Here is a 24,983-nt window from a genome sequence, read left to right on the forward strand (position 1 = left end):
CAAGACCTGTAAAAAGACCTTGAGTTCTCCTTTGAAGAGGATTTTGAATAGAATAGCCTGCTTTTGCTTGTACCTGGTATTTTAAATATTTATTTCTTTGGTATTTGAGTAAAGCATATGAACAATCACCAAATGATAATCACCAAATGATTATCTTTACCACTGAACAGCTCATTCAAGAAGCTCGTTCAGACATGTTGTTCACTGAAGGGTCCACTAGGTGGCAATAACAGGCTGTGTCAGCAACATCATGACTTTTCTAAACACATTGGAGTACTGAGAGCTACCTGTTGGATCAGACTTACAATAACAATGAGCTTGAGCTACTCCTGGAAATGACAACAACATCACATCTGGATCTTTCAGTTGACCTTTAGTGAGCACTGCTGAACATTCGACATTATCATCACTACACAGGGTGATGAAATTGCCTAATTTAATAGGTTTGTTTGTGTAGTTGTCTGTGCGTGCCACGCAGTGAAACAACACCAGCAAATGCCAGAATTGTTTCTGTGCAGATCTTCTTGCTATATAGTTGTAATCTTCCATAAGTCAGTGTATTCAACTACAGTACGTCCCTTACGTTTCCACCTGCAGGAGTAGACATATCAAAAGCACCAGTACGACCTAAACCAACCCCACGCAATAGCAGTGAGAGGTCGCCTACACCACAGAGAACATCTGTGCTGTTTGTACTTATTGCTATGTTTTCTATATGACTCATTAAATCTGAAGCTGTTGCTGCAGTGCAGGTCAGCATGTTCCCATGATGACCCGGACCTGGATACACAGCAGCCCACAACAGAATAAATTAAAGGTTTGAGACACTTAGTGCTCACGCACACACACACGCACAGATAAGACACTTCATCAGCGCGTCATGTTGGTCTAATTAGAGGGAGTGGTTCTATAATGCGCCAACCCCCGCCGGCAGCCAAAGAGTTAAACTGTGGAGCCTGTTGTTAAACGCACCGTCCAAGTGGGTGTGTGTCGCTAAGGGAAGACAGGCTACTTGTGGTGAAGCAACAGATCCCCAGCTGGAAAACAAACCCCACATCTGGCACGCAAGCTGAGCGCCTTCAGCAGGAAGAGCTGCTGGGATTTTTCCGTGCACGATTAAATGTACGGCTGGATCCTTCTTTCTCAGGCTTCTTCCGTCTTGTGTGGAGAAGGGAAAAGTTGTCAGCAACAGTTGTGGATTTTGGCGTTGCAGAATTTGGATAAGATTTTGTCTAACAGAGGGTGAGGAGTGACTGTTACTTGAGGCTCAGAGGTTCACGCTGCAGGCCCTGTACTACCGCGTGTAATTAACCAATAATCTGATTTATTATTGGCAGTAAGCTTGTGTTGATGGACGGGAAACAAGTGCAACCTCTGGAGGCAGCAGTTTAAGTCACATTGTGCAAATCTATTCGACATTTAAAAACACATACCTGCGTTTTGTCGCGGCACCCGGTTGAGTTTTGTAACAGGTGTTTTTTTTTTTTTTTTTTTTTTTTTCACTGAGCGTCTCACTTTGGTGTCTGGACCGTTATCTCCTGGATAAATGAGCCACACAGACCGTTACAAGGACCGGGGTCTGAAATGAGGGCGCACTCTGCGTTAATTATTTGATATTTGAGTGGACAACAGTTTGTAACGGAGGGGCGAACAGCCAGAAGCTCCCTGCTTCTCAATGATAAGCTCGGTGTGTGTTTCGTCTTACCGAGGGCGCAAGTCTGGCAACAAACCTCCGTCTAAATCATGTCTGAAGGAGGAGATGGCCAGAGGGGAAGACTCGGACAAAATTATCATCAACGTGGGCGGCACCCGCCATGAAACCTACAAGAGCACCCTTAGGACCCTGCCGGGGACCCGCCTGGCGTGGCTGGCAGACCCGGACACGCAGGTCAGCTCCGACTCGGACGCTGCGCCCCCGAGTGCCACCGAGTTCTTCTTCGACAGACACCCGGGCATCTTCGCCTACGTGCTCAACTATTACCGGACCGGCAAGCTCCACTGCCCGGCAGACGTCTGCGGGCCGCTCTTCGAGGAGGAGCTGGCGTTTTGGGGGATAGACGAGACCGACGTGGAGCCGTGCTGCTGGATGACCTACCGCCAGCACCGGGACGCGGAGGAGGCCCTGGAGATATTTGAACCGCCGGACCCGGAGGACACCGACGACGACAAAGAGATGCCGAGGCGGTTCGGCATCGAGGACTGTCCCAATAGGTCGAGGGGCTGCTGCGAAGTTTGGCAGCCGAAGCTCTGGGCCCTGTTTGACGACCCGTACTCCTCCAGAGCAGCCAGGGTGAGTTCACCAGCTGTTTCCTCCTCTGAGCGCGTTATTGGCCATATGTCAGAGTGGGACCATAAAAAGCCTGCAAGTGATTTTCCATTCAGGGAAAAAGGCGCACATGTGCTTATCAACAGGTGTCTCCACAGGCTCATCAGCTTGCAGCAGCTACAGGTAGCCTACAACTAAAAGTCTGTGTTTGATGTATCTGAACTGTCTGCGTTGTAGCTACACTTTTCATTTCAAGGTTTTAAACAATTGCCTGATTTGTATATCTCACTGATCCGAAGAGTCAGCCAGAGTCAGTCTGTACAATTTCTATTTACTTTATTTCATTCTCTTAGTATCAGTACTGGATAGTGGATAGTCCTCCATGGAAACATAAAATCAACACAGGACACAGTGAAACAACAATAAAACAATTAACACACACTAAATAACAGCAACATCTTGCTGTCAAGTCTGGACACTTTTCAAGCCTGTTAAGTGCACTGGAATCCAGATTTCAGTGGTGTCCACATTGATCTGAGACTGTGCAGATTATTTATTCAGTAGTAAAAATCTACCAGAAAACATAAACTCAGTGCTGCTGCTGCTGCTGCTGCTGCTGCTGCACATTCTGTTCCTGGCAACACTGATCCACCAGTTTCAAGTGACAGCTGGATGATCCAGGGGCGAAGCTAGACTCAACACAGAGGGGGGCAGTGCACTCTCAAGACACCCCAGGCAGGTGCACCGTCTCATGCTATGTCCACACCCAGCACGTTCTCATTTTAAAACGCATCTCTTTTGCTACGTTTTCACCTCCCGTCCACACGACACACAGGTTTTTGAGCACTGAAAACAGAGACTTTTAGAAACGCTGCCGCAGCTGCTGCAAAGACGACAAATTCATTACTGACCTTGCAACCAATCAACTGCAGAGTAGACAATCTACTTCCTGTTTACACCGGCTCACGCATGCCCAGTGTGCATGATTGCTCTGTCTTACATCAGAATAACATGAACATAAAGTAGACATGGCAGGTCTCTTTTCAAGGCCTGTTCAAATAGAAAGAAGACAGTCTAGACAGGTGCTGAGATGCGGTAAACGTGGAGTCAAACGACAGGGTGATCTAACGCTCTGACTGATTTCATCATAACCAACGTTTAAGATAGTACAGACTAATTGTGGATGTTTCACTCACCAGTTGTCGTCCCTGCTCAGCCTGCTGTAGTCTAGTGCATCTGTATATTCCACCATCCTCCATAGAAGCAAATGATCCTAACAGGTTAACGAGCTCTGTATGTATCCCGTCGCGTTGTTAAAACGTCACTCTGCTCTCCTCCATGCTATGCTTTGATCTACAGCCTCGTCGTTAGCCACTGTCAGGCTAGGAGAGCTAGCAGTAAGGTTGTGTTGGAAGGACCAGCAAGATGAGAAGTAAGATGTAGAGGGAGCACAGGATGCAACAAAAATTTTTCTCACTCTCTCGCTCCGCCTGATTTATACTTTCTCTCCATTTTTCCACTTAGCTAGATTAAAGAAATGCATCGGTTAACGTTACAGTTACACTGTAACTTCATCACTCAGTCACGTGGCATTCGCCCGACCAGTGGTGTAAGTGGATACAGTTGGGGGGGAATAAACAGGAACTGAAAGACAACGTCGTCAAGAGAGAAGCACAATCAACATCCTCTTTAATTTGCTCACTTTATAACAACATTTCAAAAGGAAAATCTTACGAAACCCTCGACCAACGCACAGCTTGGGCGATATCCAAAATTATGATATACGATATATGACAAAGTTTTATTTGTCACGTGCCAAGGTACAGTGTACAGTAAGCAAAGCAGTGTATGACGGTCGGACTTGGCATCTTTAACACAGTTTCAACACAAACTGAACATTATAACCTTGATGACGGAGGATTTATTGCAGGACTGTTGGATTAGACTGCATCGGTTTTAGCTAGGTGTACCTAATAAACTGGTAACGGAGCACACAGAGCGTATGAATACCTGTTCATAGGGCCACAACTAACTATTGTTTTCAACTGATCTGTCAAATGCAGCCTTGATTAACTGCTTTGTCTATAAAATCTTCATCATATATGACAAATTCTCAATTTGAAGCTGGAACCAGAGAATCTTTAGTATTTTTTTTCGCATTTGATTTTCAAAATAGTATTACTTTTCTGTTCTGTTCAATTAATCAACTGATCGTTTCAGCCCTATTTTTCTTCAGTGAACTTCTGAAACATGCCATGAGTGCAAAATCATGTTCATTGTCGTAATCATGTTGTTGTGTGACACAGATAAAACCATGTTATTCATGTTTATGAGTTGTTGGAAAAAGCTCTGCAGTCTCCAGGATCCAACTTCTCCACTGTCACTTCACACATATATTTTGTTTTTAATAACATATTACATATTACAAAAGATGACACATTTATCTATTTATCTCCACAGGTACAGCAGACTGTTCAATAATGTGACGGGCAGTTTTCGCTTGTTCAAAATACTGAAAATAGAGAAAATGCTGTTTCATGACCGAAATACAGAGCTGGTGAAGTGTTCCCACACATTCTGTTCAAGGTTTACACTCGAAGGTCCTCAAAGCACGAGTGCTTGAAAGGCTGCAGGAGTAAATCACACTGTATATTAATTTAGAAGAGGAGGGTATACATGCGCATATAGGCAAGAAAAACAAACTAATAATCCATTAAAACAATGTTAAGAAAGTTAATTGTATGTCACCCATTTTACAATGTTGCTGCTGCACCTTTGGTGTGTTTCTCCTCATTTGTGAATAATATTTCCTGTAAAGATCGACACCATGTCACAGCTTAAGTGTTTTTAAAAGTATCCTAAGATTATCTTGATGAGCAACATACACTCGTACTGTTTGTTTTAGAGATACAATAAATGTTGCTAAAAATCATTTTGCTTTCATTACTTCCACAGGGGATATCATCCTGTTGTAAGCTTTTGAAAGTATATATGCTATGGCTAATGGCTCAGCAACAAAAGCAGAGCGTTTAGTGGCGTAAACCTGAAAGCAAGTATCGAGTGTCACTACAGCAGGAGTTGTCGGGCTCTCATCAATCACAAAGAAAAATACATTTAGTTCAGACAGAGAGAGGCTGATGCTCACTCTAATTTCTGTTTGCCCACTCGTGGAGTTCAATGGTCTATTCACAGACTCTCACAGTGTTGCACAAGTATAATGTTCTTTTTGCATGTCAGTCACATTACAATTAGTGTTTATTTTAGCTTCTTGTCCAGGTGGCATTTGAGGCTGTCACAGTAGAACAGCCGACATGTCTGAGTCACAGCTGCCACTGCGTAGGTGCCATCTGAAGATGACCCGCGCTGTGCCTGTCACTTAATCACGTCTGTCTCTCACCACTCTCACAATATTTGTAAATGAATTGATTCGGATTTGTGAAGTTCTTAGGAAAAACAGCAGCGTAGATGTGATGATCTGCCTGGATGTGGATGTGGTGAGAATGAGTGAAGCCGGATGCGTATTGACGAAGGCGTAATGTTCTTTATCCATTTCCTCTGCAGCCGATTCATGTTCGTATGTTTGTTCCGTGTGCGCTGTGAATGGATGCGGAGAGCATTTTGAGGGATTCATGTTACCTTGATGGCTCTTTTTGTTTTCAAAGAGCTTCTGAGCTCATCTCAGGTAATGTGATTCTTAAAAGCCGGAGGGAAGTCAATCTGTCCATCATTTAAGCCACATCCTGTTCAGGAACAACCAAGACTGGAGGAGCAGCTCTGTGAGTGTAACAGCTTTGGCATACAGTGCAGTCAGAAGGGGATATAACAGTAATGGCTCTGTGCTGCATCACACAAATGGAACAGTGAGAATGAGTTTAAAGAGTCCACATCAGATTAACACTATGAATTTTAGCATTTTGTTCTAATCATGCTAACAACATGGCTGTATGGATGACAACGTCTGTTGATCCGCCACTTCTGTCCAGACTGAAATATCTCAACAAGTTGTCAGATGGATGGCCACCCAGTTTTGTACGGATTTTAACGGCCCCCAGAGGATGAATCCTCTCCAGTGCTACCATGAAGTTGGCATTTTCATTTTTTAGTTGAGCGTCTCAACAACTATTGACTTTGCCATGAACTTTGGTGCAGAAATTAATTCAGGATGACTTGTAATAAACTCTGGTGATTTCTTAGCTTTTCCCCCAAATCCATCTTCAGATTTTTATTACGCCTCCGCACCGGTGACAGAGGCATATTGTTTTCAGGTTATCCGTCCGTCCGTCCGTCCCATTCTCGTGGACACGATATCTCAGAAACGACCGGCTTGGACTGAAGGGCGAACTGATTAGATTTTGGTGGTCAAAGGTCAAAGTCGTGGTGACCTCACAAAACATGATTTTGGCCTTGTGAATGTGATATCATGAGAACTCCTCAAGGGAATCCTTTCAAATCATTCACTTGGACTCAAGGACAAACTCATAAGGCTATGGTGGTCAAAGGTCAAAGGTCAAAGGTCATGGTCATGTTGACCTCACAGATTGTGGTTTTGGCCTTGTGAACGCAAAATCTCTGTAAGGCCTTGAGGGAATTTCTTCAAATTTGGCATAAATGTTCACTTGGACTGAAGGATGTACTGATTAGACTTTGCTGGTCAAAGGTCAGAGGTCACACACAAAACACTTTTTAGCCATTACTCAGACATCACACAGCTATTATGACAAAACTTCACACTCCTCTGGATAAACAGGGATGTAACCTGAAACTAGTCTGAGTGGCGGAGGCAGACAACCACGAGGTGGTGGTTCTGGTTTGTCCACTATTTTTCTTTGACCTGCAATCCTCATGACAATCCCACCATCCTCCTTTCCACTCTATGTTTAGTGAGAGTTAGTGAATATTAGCATGCTAACACACTAAACTAAGATGGTGAACATGGCAAACATTATACTTTCTAAGCATTAGCATGTTAGCATTGTCATGATTAACATTTGTCCATAAATTCTTTGGTGTCAACAACTGGATGATCCTTATGATTGTAGACATTAGCACACTAGTATCTCACCCGGTGATGCTTTAACCAAGTTGACCTGACAAATCTGTTCTCCAGCCATTTTCATTTCTTAATTTTGTAGAGGGTTTTCATGTCCAGCCTAAAGAAATCTTGTCAGCTTATTTCAGATGAGGGACCTGCTGCAGCGTCCTAAATTTAACAGTATTACAAGAGCTGCAGTTTCTACTGTCCATCAAATAAGGACGTAAACACACTCAAACAACTTTAAAGCTGAAAGTCAGAACATTATCTTCATCGTGATGGTTTCACTTTGAACCCAGTTTGTTGAAGAACAAAAACAATGAAAAACACATCATTGCTTCAGTAGTATTACTATAGATAGTATCTCAGTTTCCTTACACGTGACAATTAGACTTGACATTAACATTAAGCTCAGAGCACATCACTCTGTTCAATCCTGCCTAATGCAATATTTCATTAATTCCCCGGCCCAGCTGCGTGTAATTAATCACCGCTGTGGTTATGGGCTGCAGCTTGTTATCAGTGGTGAGCAATTAAAGCTGTTTCCCACAGAAAAGAGAAGCGTATTTTCTCCCACATAGAGGAAGGAATCAATTTGTCTTTGTTATGAGACCAAGGGATTGATTGATGTGGGATTCTTTAGGGCTGATATGTCTTATCTGGAGTATAAATGTCCAATAACCAATTTATTTGGCAATATAAAGTGTTCTTTTTCTCTTAATTTTGCCCTGATATATGTTTTTATTGATTGATATTCACATTAAAGTTGGGATGAATTTGGATGAGGCAGTTTATTGTTATAGTGAGGGGATCACAGACATTTATGTCTTGTTGAATTGTTATTTATAAAGATTTGATTCATATATATGATGAACCAAGATTTTCCTGATATTGATACATCTGTAAGATATTAATATTGGATGGGTGTGATCAGGGAATTATATAAATGTGTTCACTTCTTAAATTATAATAATGTCACCACATCTTCATCAAAACCTCACTTCTGTTTGTAGGGCTGAGATGATGTTCAACATTTACTTATAAAATATTAGCCAATATCTTTCAGTAAATTGCTTTGATTATTGCTAATTATGAAACATATCCTCACACCTCACATTTAGTGTCAGTGTGACACCCAGCTGATAAATAATAAAGGAGTGTTTTGAGCTGAACCTCGTACTCCTCTGGGCCCAGCTTTCACAGCGCTGACACCTTTCTCTGCCGCTCTGTGAATGAAACACAGGATTTGATTTTTCACACAGCATCAAAGCAGCACAGCCTCGTTAAGGAGACTTTTATAACACCGAGTTCTCAGTGAAAGAGGGATGTAATCCTGCGTGATTATGTTGGCTGTTTATTCTGCTCAGTTCTGAGCTGTTTGCTGAAAATAGATCGGCCGTGTTGCTGCGAGTTCTGCAGATGCAACAATAAGTCTGAAAGGAGTTGCAGACTTTGTTTTGCAGACCATTAAAAAAAACAAAAAACAAACAATAAATATGGTGTTAGTGAAAATGTCTTCTTTCTTCCACACTAACCAAAGAGCAATTATTAGCGATGTGGATTGTTGGTGTTTCAGCTGCAACTTAACTGGAATTTTTTGTCAATGTGATTTTCCCTTATTAAAAGCCGTTCAGACGGAAAAGTTTAGATTTTTCCTTCATAAAATAAACCATGTGAAGCAGAAACTTTTAACTGAAACAACAACAGTCAAAAAACATTGTTCCAAAACAAGGATTCCTTAAAGCATATTTTTATTCAGCGGGGATAGATGTCCCGTTTAACTAAATACACATTTTATACATCTGTCACAGATGTGCTGTCAGTATTTTTACTGGCTACAATCTGAAGAGGTTTTAAAGGGTTTGATGAACAGTGCTGAATATTCAATGATTATTTTTCCACATGCTGAGATTTCTGGCTCAACCTTCTGGCCGGCACTTTGTTTGCAGACAAAACTTTCCACTTGTTTGAATTTCAACGGCACTTAGACACCAGCAGACACTTAAACCTCAGCAGCTCAAGGTTTGCTTTGGTCATGTAATAACAGGTGGTTGTATAACCTCTGTCTGCTGGGGAGCCATGCAGTGACTCCTGGTCAGTGACCTTTGACCTCTTTCCAGTCTATACTACATGGACACATATCTGCTCCGTAAATCGCGTCCTGTGTTTAGATGCTGATGTGGTTCTCAGTCCTCAACAGCAACATGCTATCTGCCCATGACATGTATGGAGGACCAGGGGTGTCACAGGAAAAGTAATAAAGCATTTCCTTCATTTCATATTTTGATAGGTATTAAAAATAAGAATTTATAAATGATTAATCCATCAAGAAATACGTCGGATTTAAAAATGGATTTACAAAAACATTATAAAACCCTGATTAAATAAACCATTTGGAAAACTATTCCCAAATACATTATTAATTCATGAATGAATAATAGAATTTGCAAAACTATGTGCAGAAAGGCTAAATACAGAAAGGCTAAATAACAAATAAGCAAATCGATTAACAAGGAAAAGAAAATGATTCATTCATGAAATAATGAATGTATTTATAAACGGTGTAGTTGATGAGTGTTTTATTTTTGTAAGTCCATTTTTGAATCTTAAGTATTTATTGAGGGACTAATCGATTACTTATAAATTCTCTTCACAATTTCTATTTTTAATGCCAATCAAAATATGAAATGAAGGAAATGCTTTATTACTTTTCCTGTGACATCCCTGGTCCTCCATACTTGTCATGGGCAGAGAGCGTGTTGTTACAGCTGTTGAGCCGTGAGAACAACATCAGCATCTAAATGATATAATTAATTTAACTATTTGAAAAGGTATTTTAAAAATGAGAATACACCTGGATCCCCTCTTCATCTGCCTTTTTCCAGCTGTTTTTCCTTTTCCTATTAGCTAATCGATTAGCCGAGTCATTTGGCCTCTCCATTTAGTCTTTCAGTGACACTCTGGACTTTCTCATAGTTTTTCGAATTCTATCATTCATTCATGAATTAATAATGTGTTTCTAAATGGTTTATTTAATCATACTTTTATACTGTTTTGTAAATCTATTTTTAATTCAAGTGTTGATCGAATGATTAATCGTTCGTTCATCAAGTCTTTTGACAATTCCTGTTTTTAATGCCTATCAAATTATGAAATTAAAGAAATGCTTTATGACGCTACAGTGAAAGTTTGTTTAGTCTTCCTCTTGTTTTCCTGCCGACACTCAGCCTGCAGACACGCCCCAAAACACACGCCAAAAGCAGCAATGTGACGTTTCCACCCGGAGACCTTTTAGAGTCACTGAAAGGTGTCCCACTGCGCTGTTCCTGGTGGATGTAGCAGTGTGTGTCCTGGTCTTAAGGATTCTCATTATCTGCTCCTTTTACCGGACAGTCCCCCGTTTTCTCTATCCTCCTCTGCATTGTCAAGATGTTCTTCTCTGTGTAGGAAGGTCTTCACCACTGATCTTTTATGTCGTAAGTGGTGGTTTTTGGATTTACCAGTGTCCCGGCCCTGCTGTAATTCAATGATTAATGATGAAGGTTGATCAAAGGTAGAAATGACTCCCTGCCCCTCAATAGCAGGGAGTCAAGACTTAGAACTTTGTCTGAGACCTTCTCTAATATTTTGATAATGTCTGTGGTTGCATTAATCTGTGATACAGTTCCCCAGGAGAAGCACAGCTGACGGGCTGAGTCGTGGACATTATTTCTCCTCGGTCCTCAGGTGTGTTGACTCCCAGACATGAATTGGTGTGACATGAATTCTAAGAAAAAATCAGCAGAGGCTGCTCTTTGTTGGCTTTGCAGCTGCTGACTGCTCAGAAGGCTTGTTGTTTTGGTTATTGCGTATGACGTGTCTGTGTTAGTAACAGGGTGTGATGCTGAACAGCTGGAGGTGATAGCTGCGATGGGACTCCCCAGCTGCTGCTCACCGACGCACAGCCTCTTGCCTGTTGAGCAGCCTGCCATGCTCCCTCCTGCTCTGATTTTTCCCAGCTGGGACCGGGCGGCCGTCCCCTCGGGGTGCTCTGCTCTGTCTACACACTGACACCAGACGACCTTGAATTGATGTCTTTTTGGCACCAGCGGCATTACATATCATCAAAGGCTTCATTACAGTGCTCAGAGAATTTTATATCATCTGTATCATCCTTCACAAAATTCAAGATTTATTGGATCTTTTTATTGAAAAGCTTGAATCAGTATTTTTATATCAACAGTGGATGAAATGACTGTACATATGTCGCTCACAGTGATGAATTCACAGAGAATAATTACCAGGGGTGGACAGTAACCAAGTACATTTACTTGAGTACTTTTTTTTTGAGAATTTTATATCATCTGTATCATCCTTCACAAAATTCAAGATTTATTGGATCTTTTTATTGAAAAGCTTGAATCAGTATTTTTATATCAACAGTGGATGAAATGACTGTACATATGTCGCTCACAGTGATGAATTCACAGAGAATAATTACCAGGGGTGGACAGTAACCAAGTACATTTACTTGAGTACTTTTTTTTTTTTTTTTTTTTTTTTTAAGTTATGACTTTTTCAACAAATATTGTACTTTTGACTCCACTAGGTTTCTATGAAGTATTCTTACTTTGAAGCAGAGCTTTTAGTCAGAGGAATTAATTTTCTTTCATTCTGAAAATGTGATAGACCATACACTGTGTTCATCACAGCCAACTCCTCCACTGTCAGCCATGTTTGAACCTGTCAGCGTCCTAACGATGGCGACGTTAGATAAAGATGAGGCAGAAGATTCTTCACCAGAGACCATCGTCTGATCTGAGGTCTGTGTTTGAAGCTTAAGAAAGTCAGTCAGTCAGTCAGTGGGTTGTTTCAGAGTCATTAGGTTCTGTAAATGTGTACAACAATGTGTCAACATAAAAAAAATGTACTTTTTAAAATCAAGTACTCCAGTACTTTAACTTTAACTCAAGTAAAAATCTGACGGAAGAACTTTCACTTGTATTGGAGTCATGTTTGGCCGAGAGGGTCTATAGTTTAACTCCAGTAATGAAGCTGTGTTCTTCCTCCTCCTCTGATAATTACCAACCCTGCTTTTCTCCTCAGCACTACGGAGCTTCTGAGCATCTTTTAGCTCATTGCCATCAGTTCACTCTGACTGCTCTCATGGCCTAATTTTTAGCTGCAGCAGGCAGCTGTTTTCAGTGAAAAAGCTCTGATAAACCCATTGTACATTACCTGCTGAACACCAAACAGCAGACAGACGCAGTTAGTGATGAGCTAGTGAACATAGTGGAGCATTAAGCAGCTAAAGAGCCAAATGTTTCCCCCAGGACTTGGTGGAGACGAAAAACAGAGCTAAACTAGAATTACCGCCTCACACTGGTATGCCTCCGCCACTAGTTTCAGGTTACATCCCTGTTTATCAAGAATCATATCAAATATTAACCATTTGTGTGAAATTTAGTTGAAATTTTGCTGTGTGAAGTCTTGAGTAATTGGCTAAAAAGTGTTTTCTGAAGTCACTGTCCTTTGACCTTTAGCCTCCAAAGTCTAATCAGTTTGTCCTTTGTGACCTTTGACCACCAGAATCTAATCACTCCATTATTGAGTCCAAGTGAATCACCATCCATATCTACAATTTGTTCCTCGATTAAATTAGAAGAAGTCAAATGAGGAAAAAGTGGCAAATCTGTCTGATTATCAGACTTCCTCAGAAATATTCTATTCTGTCTATCTATCTTCTGACTTTTAGTGGAGCAACATAAAATGGAAACACAGTGCAGTTACTTTAATATAAGAAAATCTAAGCTATTACTTTATTGATGCCCAGTTGGGAAATCTACCATTACAGCAGCACAGGAACAGAGCATAGAGGAACAGGACAGAGACACAGAAAAGACACACAGAATTACAAATAAAGCACTAGTTAAATAAATAATGTTATATGGCGTCTGTGTCAGCTTTAACCCTCGGGAAGATTGGTGAAGCTACATTTACATGCCCCGGAAATGAGAAATAAAAGCTCTGTGTTAACATTCATTTGACCCCGTAATGAGTCTTGCTTGTATAACACAGGAGGCTCAGCAGACCGACATGGAAACGCTCTGTGGTGGCAAAGAGACATTATGGTAATCGCCCCAGCCACTGTGTGACTGCGTTTTAAAGTTTCCACTACTGAGCTGTAAACATGATATTGTAATCTCCCTTTGTGTCAGGCCTTAAATAAACCGTACGGACACGTGCAAATGCTGCGAGATTTATTGAACAAGACTAGCAGATATGGACACACGCGAATAATGAAAGTACAAACAGCCAGAGAGACAAACACTTCACAATCCCCCCAAAAAAAAAAATCCTCTCAGCAAGCGGAGTGGCATTCACACAGCTATGCACGCACACACACACACACACACACACACAGGTGTGAGGTCAGGCTGTTTCATGTTATTGTTAGACTTTCAGGTTGAGCCTTTTTATGAGCAGAGCAAATTGTCTTGGTGTGTGCCAGGACCTCCAGCACCTCCCCTGCCCAGAGGGTTGGCCCTCCCCCCCCCCCCCCCCACCCCCCCCCCCCCCCCCCCCCCCCCCCCACGGCTGCAGATTCCCAGCTCTGTTTAGTCCAGGATAAAACCGTTTGGCATTTCAGTAAACTGAATTCTGTCAGGGGCCGAGAGGATCATCACAAGCATCTGAACAGAAGCAGGACTCATGTTTTATTTAGTGGCTGCTGGTTTGTCCGTCTCCTCGTACCCGTGGCCTTTTCTTTCATCGTGGATAGTCGTATGAGACCAATTCATAGACATGACTGATTATGAATCACGCTCATATTCAGTTAGAACCCATGTAGCAAGCAAGGAGTTAATAAGAGAAAAGACATTTAGCTTTGGAAACATTTCTTGAGGCTTCTGAACCTGCTTTTGCTCCATCATTGAAGTAATTTGCTTATAGATGTGCATTCATACACACAGACACAGTGTGGTAAATTCAGGCTGAGTAAACATAACCAGAGTGATCGCTCTTGTCCTTTTCATAGGCAAACACGTCTGAGAACCACCTAATACACATTTGGTGCTTAGTAAATGTGTCAGTCGCGGTCCCCTAGTAATCAAACTGATCAAGAATCGACAGGGCAGTAAATAATTGAACAAATTCAAATGTCAACCCTTTTATTGGTCATAAAGTTTTTAATGCTGGACAGAAGTGGAACGTGCTTCCAGGCATCATTAGCATGAAAAAGAAATGCATTGAAATACATTCTTTACATTTTCCAGGTCTGTGTTTGGTCATCTTGCACCGCATTGAATTTCATTATGAAGCAGATGAGCGATAGTATACAAAAGCATTGCCTTTGGTAGTGTTTCCTATACTGTGATGATCCGTCCGACATGTGCTGACATTTTTCCGTTGACAATGCCACAACTGTGTGTGATTAAAGGTTTCACGAAATGAGGATGTGAGGAAGGGGATGAATGTGGGAGGAAGAAGGTTCGCTTATTCTTCTTTATACATCTCATCCCTTTTTGTTAATTTTCTACTGTATTTGGGCAGAGTTGACGTATAGGAGACATGACTGCAATAAGTTCAACCTATTGACTGTTTTCCAGGTTAAGGGACTAGGGCGCTGTCACAAACACCTCACATGTTACGCCCTCTACATGTGGCTTGTTGCTGACAGATGAGGAAAAGTGACTGGTGGCAGTTGTCTCCACTCTCCGCAACAGAGCTAGAAGTGAAAGTTTCAGCAAAGTTGAATAAGTAGCATTTTACAGTGATGCATTTTTATAAGTTTAGCTATAGTGTTAGATGTTAAAAAAGTGGGCTTGGTTTCAGCTGAGGAAGCTAGCAAACTCGTGCTGGTATAGTATCGGAACATAGCAGCACCCATGTCAGAAATTTCCAAGCCCCTGTTATCAATGATCTTGCATAGATGCATAGATTACTGATTGATTACTGGTATTTCTGACCAGTAATCTAGTGGAAGCTGTCCTTCTATAACAGCTCTCCCTCAGATGTTTACACTGAACTGCATCACTGAGGTTAGAGCCTATTATTCAGGCCTGTCGCTCAGCAAGTGAAGAATCCACAGAGGAACCTGGAAGTCCACAGAGGATTTTTACAAGCTGTGACAGTATTGGTATTGGCTGGTATTGTTTTCACTTTGTGAGTCTGTGTGTGTGTGTGTGTGTGTGTGTGTTGGGGGTGGGGGTCACAACCTGCAGGATACGGTCAGGAAACTTCTCAGGTTTGTTGTTGACATCAGACTGAAGGCTGGTTTTTGAAGATGGGTGCGGTCCGACCCATGAGTACTGAGTATTCACGGTTAGGAACATCTACATGTCGACGCTGTGATCCCATCATAACAGGAAGATTATTGAGTGACGTTGGAAATAGACTCAGTGAGGTTCTGCATCAGAGGCTGAACCCGCTCGGTTTGGACAACCTTAATTATTTGGCGCTGACTGAATGTCTGGCTCCTTTGTCTGGAGAGATTTCCAACAGGAAATCACGGATGAGGGGACACAAAGAAAACACATTTTGTATCTATCTGTGTGCTTTTGTTAGAGAAACTGTGAAAGCATGGAAATTAGTACTTAATTAAGTTTTGCCGTTCAAACAAATTCAGTATTAATCAAATGCAATTTTTCAGAGGAAAGGAAAAAAAAAATCAGTCTGTATCAGAAAAATACAAAAAGATAACTTGAAACTGTCTGAATAACTTGTTTTTACACTTTTAAAGGAGAAAATGGATTATTGATTAACAGCTGCAATTTCTCCAGTTCCACTAGTGAAGGATATTGATTTTGTTAGAAATGAGTCATAAAATTCTTTACATGGTTCCCCAGCTTTTGCCTCTGAAATGTGCTTCATCGGTTGCTAATTGGCCCATGTGATTAAGTTTTTGCATTTATGCTGTTTGTCTCATTGTGATGCATCTCGTGACTCAGTCCTGTAACACACTCACACACTGTGCCGTTAACCCTGGTGATGTTCAGGGAAACCGTCTCCATGCAACAGGGGGAATTCAGAGCTCCTCCCGGGGCAGGGTTGAGGCTTCGCGGCCTTCCCTCTTGTCCTGCGGCTCGGTCGCTGTCTGCTCAGGGGAACAGAGCTGCGAGTGCCTCAGAGCTCTGCAGGGACGAAGCTGAAGAGGGGTTGTCATGGTAGAAAGCTGCACATTATGTGGGGGCCAAATAGAGATATGAAGAGACAGGTATTGTATCTTTACGTGTGCAGCATCTCAGTTTTTGCTGTTTTGAAGATAAACTGCAAGCAGCCAGTTTTTATTCTACCAACTCACTAAACTCCATAAAACGGCCCAGGTCTTATTTATTTTGTTTATGTCTACTGTGAATTAGTGCCCCCCTCGGACATTGCATGCTTTATTTGTTTTTTTCTAATCATAGACCCAAACACTATAAAGCTGACTGATATGTGAGAGGCCCCCGCAGGGAGAAAAAATGGCTAAGTGCATGCAAGGCACAGGTACATATTTATCCAGCTGGAAGATTAGAAAGGTTGGAGAGGCATTACAATTTGTCCAGGCTTTAGTAAACAATAAAGACAGATCGGGTATGAGTAAGCACACAATGTTAACACAAACACAGACAGGCACAGCCATTGTGCTGGATCAAGTGAGCGCTATGCAGCCTCATCATTCGGTTTACCTCCCATCAACTATGAAAGTGGTTCAACGTCAATCGCAATTTTGTTTGGATTTGTATTATCAAAAAATGATTTGTATTATTATGATATTGTATTTGCATTAATGGCAACACTGACAGCAAAAGAGATGTTCGCTGAAACGTGTGTGATAAAGCTGACACCATGGCAGGTGAATATACTGTTAGTCTTTCATGACTCAGCTCATTGTCCAAGACTCTCTCCCTCCATATCCCCTGCTCTTTTCACTCCCCTCTCCTCCTCTCGCAGTCAGGCTCTGGCTTTGTGTCACGTGCTGTAGCCAGATTAACCAAAATCCTCCTTCCTGATATATTTGAAAGACCACTGGCACAGCGGCCTCATGGCTGGTTTAGCTCACGCCTTCAGTTCACACTGTTTTGGCGCCATGTGAGCGCCCCCTGGTGTCTGTGACTGGCAGGGCTCATGATAATGGAAGCACGTTCTCTCTCAGTATGATTCAGTCTGTGTGTTCATGAGAGTAATTGGTTTGAAATTGGTCTGTATTTTTCTGGGAACATTGTCCTGGCTCTCCTGTGGACTTGTGATTTTATGACTTTAACAATTCATGTTTGCGTTGGTTTCAGGGAACAAACTTTTTTTTTTTTACTGTGGTGCCTTTTTGCATCTTTATATTTAGTTTTTCAAAACCAAACAGCAGCAGCTAAAAGTCGAGCTTGATATGACCTTTAATTGCTGAACTGAAAGGATGCTGCCATCCATCCTCGTATCCTTTCACGTGCTTAGCTTCGCAAACAGCGATCCATCACAACAAACTTAGATTCTTTCTTTGATGTTGTCAAAGTCCGTGTCTTACCATGTTTATTTGTGCCTGCGTTAAGTGGTCTCATATCAGTGTGTTCATTATTTCAGTCTTTGCTTACTGTCAATCACCTGACACTCACTGCCACCGCCGCTCGCTTTACAGACTTGATTGGCACCCGTGTCTTTTTATTGGTGATACTGTAAAGTGTGCAGATAAAATCATTTCTATAATGTAATCCACATCCTGCAGACAAGGGCTTTTAAAGGGAGCTCTTGCATCACACATGACTTGAAAGTATGATTAACTCAGTCTTGATTACTTATTAGCTGTGGGAAGATACAACATGGTGCTGATTGTCAGTGACTAACTGTTTTCACCTTGTCTCGTCCAGGGTGTTGCATTCGCCTCCCTTTTCTTCATCCTGGTGTCCATCACCACCTTCTGCCTGGAGACCCATGAAGCCTTCAATGAACTGCAGAACCGGACGGAGCAGGTTGTCGTGGGCAACGTCACACACCAAGTGCAGAGGAGGGAGATGGTGACCAAGCCCATCCTCACCCTGGTGGAGGGCATCTGTGTGATCTGGTTCACATTTGAATTCCTGGTGCGCATCATCTGCTGCCCAGACAAGGTGGTCTTCATCAAGAACACGCTCAACATCATTGACTTTGTGGCCATTCTGCCGTTCTACCTGGAGATGGGTCTGAGCGGTCTGTCATCCAAAGCTGCCAACGACGTGCTTGGCTTCCTCCGAGTGGTGCGGTTTGTTCGGATCCTCCGGATCTTCAAGCTGACGCGGCACTTTGTCGGCCTGCGCGTGTTGGGCCACACGCTGAAGGCCAGTGTCAATGAATTCCTCCTGCTCATCATCTTCTTGGCGCTGGGTGTACTCATCTTCGCCACCATGATTTACTACGCTGAGCGAATCGGAGCGAGGCCCGACGACCCCACAGGCTCCAACCACACACACTTCAAGAACATCCCCATCAGCTTCTGGTGGGCAGTGGTCACCATGACGACACTGGGCTATGGAGACATGTACCCACAGACGTGGCTGGGCATGATGGTGGGGGCGCTGTGCGCGCTGGCTGGGGTGCTGACCATCGCCATGCCGGTCCCCGTCATCGTCAATAACTTTGGGATGTACTACTCGCTGGCTATGGCCAAACAGAAGCTGCCCAAAAAGAAGAAGAAGCACAACCCGAACCCAGACGCCCCGACTGACTCTGCCTCGTTTGGGAAGTCAGAAACAAACTCACACAGAGACAGCACGCAGAGCGACACGTGTCCGCTGGCTGCTGAAGAGAGTGTCAGCAGGAACCGTTCAGGTCAGGCCGCTATGCAACAATAAAGGTTCAGTTCTCTCAAATTACAGAAAAAACATTTCCTCACTTACCTTTTGTGATGTGTGGCCCTGTGGAGAGTTTTGTGTTTTATTTTTCACTCAACTCTTTGAAAAATTACTGAAACATTGTCATAGTTAATCAACAGACCTCACTTTCCACCACATATATATTAATATTATATATATATATATATTACCTGTTTTCTGTGGGTAATCCAGAGTAATGGGGACGCTGTTGCTGGAAAGAGATGTTTGAACCTTTAGGTTAGTTAGTTTTCCTGTGCTGTGAACAGCACAAACACATTTCTGTTCACCTCCAGTACTGAGTGACACTGCTATATATGCCACTAGAGGTGAGTGACAGAATGTTTTTTTTTTTTTTTTGTAATTTGGGTGGACTCACTCTTTAAGCCAATCCTATTGTTTACAGATTATTTTATTCAACCTGTTCACTTAAGCAGATCATTCATCTTCTAGAGCCCACATTATAGATATTTGAGTTGTCCTGTGCCTAATAGTAACATAAATGGCCACTGTTTTTCCAGTCTTACGGTTCCTGAGGCTTTTCAGCGTTTGCCTGACAGATGAACCGCGCTTAGTCATAAAGACAGTGACACACCAAGATCAAATTATACCTTATAACATCTCAGTCAAATTGGATTTCATCACAGAAAAATACCATTTTTATGCAATATACCTCTGCCTTTGTCTTGGCCCTCAGGGGAGGTCTCAGTAAAAGCTTTGGCATTTACGTTGCCGTGTGTTTTTGTCGTCCTGTCAGATTCCAAACAGAATGGAGATGCAAATGTGGCCCTTTCAGAGGAGGAAGGCTGCAGCCTGACCCAGCCGCTGTCCCCCAGTGAAAAGTGGTCCCTGCGGTGCACCCGAGGGCGAGACAAGGCTAAGAAAGAGGCCACCTGCTTCCTCCTAACCTCTGGAGACCCCAGTGTCCATACTGGTAGGTTACATAGATGTCGGTATGCACCTGAATATTCACGTTTACTGTTTGATTCACATTGTACTGTACAATGCTCGCTGCATTGTAGCTGTTCTCAAGTTTCGTTTCACCTCAGAGAGAAAATTTCAAAGTTGTTTCTGCAGGTCAACAACTATTTTTGTGTTTCCTCGTCTGGTGTAACAACAAATTCAAGAAAATTCTATTAGTCAAGACCAGGATTCGGCCACATGCAACTAGTTTCTATCTTAGCTCACATGTACACTTATTTGCTTATTTGCTGAGCGTTAGGCAACAAAATCGATACCACTCTCACTTCTGTATGCTAAAACTACAACCAGAGAGTGACCTGATAGCTGAATAGTGAGGCTGCGTACCACATGGGATCAAACGCCTTGAGCAGCGAGTCCCCAGTTTGACTCCTGGCCAGCCGGACAATTTGCTGCATGTCATTCCCCTACTCTCCCTGCATTTCCTGTCTGTCTCCACTGCCACTGTCTAATAAAGGCTTGATGAATGGATGGATAAAAATTGGAGAGAGAATTTTGCTATTCTTAGATCTCCACCAGCAGAAAGGGCAAAGAATTAAGATTTGGCCTCAGGGTTGCGACAGAGGAAGGAACATGTTAGCTGTTTGAGAAGCGTGTTAACAAAATGTTCTGTTTTCGTTTTAGAGGCACTGTACAATACGATACAATTACATCTTGCATTATCAACTTACATACTCAACTTCAACAGCTATTCATTTAACAAACACTAAAGCTTCGGTCGAAAAGTCTCTAATCTTAGGAAGGTTTCTAACTGAGTGAAATGACCTGAAGTGTTTCAGCAGCAGCCAAGATAAGAGCTGGTTGAATTCTCTAAATGAAAAGGAAAGGAGCTTCGATGCTTCCTATCTTCTTTAGCATAGGAAACACTGGACCTTCCTTTAGGAAAGGAAAGGAGACAGTGCCGTCCCACAATTCCTCGTGGCAGTGACATTTAAAGCGAGTAGTTTCACCTCGGCAGACCCACATAAATGTAGAAACTTCGGAGCAGCTGTTTTATGTTTGTGACTCGATCCAAAACTCATAAAAATGAAAATCTGATCAACTGAAGCCCAAATCCATGAATACAGATTTCTTCTCTTTCAAATCTCACAAGTTAGGAATCATCTTTAAGAACAAGCATATTGAATTTCTAGTTAACAATATCATCAAAATAACTTACTATAGCGTATACATAAATGTAATTTAACTAAATCCCCTCCCATTGTGGAATGCACTAAAAATTTATTTTCTCTACAAAACAATTGTATAGAAATGTCAAAAGCGCCTATGCCAGGAAAATATGTCTGAATATGATTTATTCTGATTTCTTGCTTGGTTCCTTTCTTCTATTTTATTATTATTTTAATGGCTCAGCTTTCTCTGTTTGCATTTTTCTTTCATGTTATCTTATTTCAACATTTCAATCCTGTTTGCTTTGTTTTTGTAGTTGGGAAAGGAGGATTTATCGTCCATGTGTTATGGATAAAGTTTGTAAAAGGAAAAGAAAAAAAGCTGAGTGTAAAATGATCAATTCTCCACGTTTTTCCTTGACTTCATGACGTTTTCCATTGAGGTCATGGAAAAGTTGTTAGGAAAGGAGATCATTGTGACTTTTTGACTGCAGCCTAAGAGTCTAAAGCCTGCGAGACTGTGTTAGCTTTGAGCTAAATGCTAACGTCAGCATGCTAGCACAACAACATGCTGATGTTTAGCTGGTAAAAGGTTTACCATGTTCATTAGTTTTGTTGGTACTGGACAAATGATAAATTCTGACCTGATGATGGCACAAGTTTTGGAGTATTTGGATTTATCCTGAATGTCTGCACAAAATAGTATGGCAGTCCATGGAATAAGCATTGAAGCATTGAAACCATTGACAATGAAGCCATGCCACAAGAATGGCTAAAGCTTGGTGTAATTATCCATAGACCCACCACAACAAGCTTCCTGTTGGCTGCTGAAAAGGAGAGAAAACTCCTTGGTACTTAAGGCACTTCCGTCCTAAACTTGTGTAATTTTTCTCGCAGCCTCCAAATGACTAAAGGCAGTTTTTCGTCATTATTCACCAGACAGATCAAAAGGAAATCAATGGAAGAGCTTTGTAGCACTAATTGCATCATCCATCTGTCTGTGTGCACTCAGTGAAGGAGCTTTTCTTGAATAACCATCCTCATGGAGCGCTGCTAGGTTAGGGTTAGTCGGTACCAAACAACCTGTTGTGTCTAAATATGTAAACAAAAGCCTCTTATACTCAAGAATATAAGAAGTTCAGTCAGAGACGTTTAAGTCAAAGAAACGACCATTTAAACCAAATTGTTCTGTAATTAGATCTGTCAGAGACGGCTCTGCTGTTTGAGGGAACGCTCAATGAATCCAAGCAGCGATGCGGATTTTGCTGAGATCGTCCTCCACACACGACGCACGCATGACTCGTGGTCAAATCAACAACATGACGTACCACAGAAGGAGACGGTTGGGATGGTGGTGATGGTTGGCATGAGCATAACAATGAGGAAGTGTCAGGTTATAATGTCCGTGACGCACAGCTGAATGAATATGATTGCATGTTGCCAGCTACACAGCTGTGAATCAGCCAGTGTTTGTAAAGAATATAAAGCAAAGGGCCAGAGCTAATCGGCCAATACAAGCGTGACTTCAGTGCCCTGCCTGGACCAACACTGTGATTCATCTCAGGGTTCAAGTGCAAGCATTTGTATTGTAAACCTGATTCACTCAGTCATCTTGTGATTGCATCGATACACCTTTAACAACAGACTGTCTCGGTGAGTACTACATTTAGCGGCGCATTTTTGTGGATACTTTAAACAGCTGTCCGGAACAGGTAACATGGGCGCAAAGACGAAGGCGATGTTCCTTTAATTCTCTCAGTTGGCATCCGCTGCAGACTGCCATCTCTCCCTGCTTGAATGGCTGTTGGATCTCACATCTGAGCTTCCCAAAGTACCCAAAAGCCCCTTGTGAAAAGAGGCTCTATATTTGGCAGCCGTGGATTCATTCCTGACATCCTGAGCACACATCCCACCCAGTCAACATCCTGACTCTCGTCTGCAAACAGCCCAACGACACTGAAGGTGTTTTCCTGCAAAGCTGCACTTTACCGAGATGCATTTTTTCTTGCGAAGCTCATTAGCACATCACTGTTGAAGAAAAATCAACACTTAAATGGGGCACTTACTGTAGCCCGGCTCCTTTGAGAGGATATACCCTTGCTTTTCTTTTTTCTTCGACAGTCCATTACAAGGAAATTGTATTTAAATGTGTTTCCTGAAAGCCTCGTCAATCGCTGCATGTGTTGAACGTTGTAGACTGGTGTAGGTTAATGGCATGTTGTCACACGCTGATGGAAAAACAAAATCACACAACCTCAGTTATATCTGCCAGATGAATGAAAAGACGGGGCGGTTATGGACATGCAGTTTTGCTCAGGGGAGGAAATCAGCTGTCGATGTAAAATTTACAGCCTCACAGCCACAGTGGGAAAGACATACGCATAGAGAAACACAAACCGACTCCAGCTGGCTTTCACGCTGAGGTCTCTAATAATACACTAAATGCTCTGGTCAGCTCATGAGACCGCCATGCGAGCTTTCTCCTGATCGCAGAGACAAAAACAATGGAAAGCTGAGCAAAGCCAGAACACCTCAAAACTAATCTTTGGAAGAGAGAGGAGGGGGTAATTTAATCTTGAGCTCTGTATCTGGTGAGTATGTGGATAATGACATCCCAGTCTATTACAGGAGAATATCACACATACACAACACATTTTAGTGCACATTACCTGCAAAAAGGGTTCAAGTGGACTTTTCACTGTTTCCTAACAATGTTAAAAACTGTTGCGGCAGAATTCAAATTTGTTTTTGCCTGACAAGCAAAAGGCTGCCTTTGTATTTGCAGCCATTTTGAGTTGGATGGAGATAGATTAGGGCAGCGAGGTTCTGCTCTTCAGAGCTATGCCCATAGGGGATGGAGTTAGGTTAATTCCCGGGTTACAGGATATAAGGTATGAATAATATTTCACCAGAGCAGTATGGCAGGAAACAGAGAAAAGGACAAATGGCTGCAGCAGGTCTGAAGATGCTCAGATGGTTATCAGTGACAGGAAATGGTCGCCCGACCTGAAGTGGGAACAAAATGCTGGTGGATTTGAGGTGATTAAGGTCGTCACAGGGAGTCTGTGACAGTGTTAGCACTTACTGTCACAATTTATACATACAAAAGCAAACACTGTCCCGCTCCAAAGCACTTCGCTGTAAGCTCATTGTCTCTGTGATGTGACAACTGCCAGCTCGGTTTCCTCGTGACGAGTGCGTGACGGTGTGGCGAACCGCTCGAGTGCTGCGAAAAGGAGGCAGCAAGCGGATATACAGGCGCGCAGAGAAAAGGCTGCTGAGCCCTCCCTGTTCCTGGATGATTGCCACCACGAGGTTTCCATTGACAAGATGGGTGGTCAAAGTGAAGTGTCCCGCTGGCATCTGAAGTTTAGATCTGTAGGTCTGTGAGGGAGAGCTAGAATATTAGTCAGTTATTTTATTGGTTAATCAACAGAAAATTAGCAACAACAATTTTAAGAATTGATTGATTGATTAATTATTCAGTAGAAGTCATTTATCAAGTGAAAATGTCCAACATGAACTGAGCTCTGCTCCTCAAAATGTGACGTTTTTCAGTTTTTCTTTGTTTTATGTGAGTGTAAATTAAATATCTTATGGAATGTGATGGAAATCTGAAAATCAAACGTTGTCAAAATGACCAAGTTGTCTTTGTATATTTTAATAAGAGCTTTGTTAAGGATCAGCCTACAGTCACAACAGAGTGGAACTGCAGAGTGATGTCGAACAAAGAGTGTACATGAACTTTATAGAGAAAGGAAAGAAGGAGGCAGGGTCAGGATGTGTGTGTGTGTGTGTGT

At 42.3% G+C, this 24,983-nt stretch overlaps 1 protein-coding gene across 1 annotated transcript in view; it reads left to right on the forward strand.

Moving 5' to 3' along the window:
• The first annotated feature begins 1,599 nt into the window (after positions 1–1,599).
• The window catches only part of kcnc4 (potassium voltage-gated channel subfamily C member 4), a 25,846-nt gene continuing 2,462 nt past the window's right edge, over positions 1,600–24,983 (forward strand). Inside the window, exons 1-3 of the mRNA XM_022741874.1 lie at positions 1,600–2,290; positions 18,116–19,052; positions 19,851–20,027. Of these exons, the coding sequence (XP_022597595.1) occupies positions 1,676–2,290; positions 18,116–19,052; positions 19,851–20,027 (1,729 nt within the window). The 5' untranslated portion in view covers positions 1,600–1,675. The remainder of the gene's footprint in view (positions 2,291–18,115; positions 19,053–19,850; positions 20,028–24,983) is intronic.

This window comes from Seriola dumerili, unplaced genomic scaffold, assembly GCF_002260705.1.
Source record: "Seriola dumerili isolate Sdu_G_001 unplaced genomic scaffold, Sdu_1.0 BDQW01000056.1, whole genome shotgun sequence".
Classification (NCBI taxonomy): domain Eukaryota; kingdom Metazoa; phylum Chordata; class Actinopteri; order Carangiformes; family Carangidae; genus Seriola; species Seriola dumerili.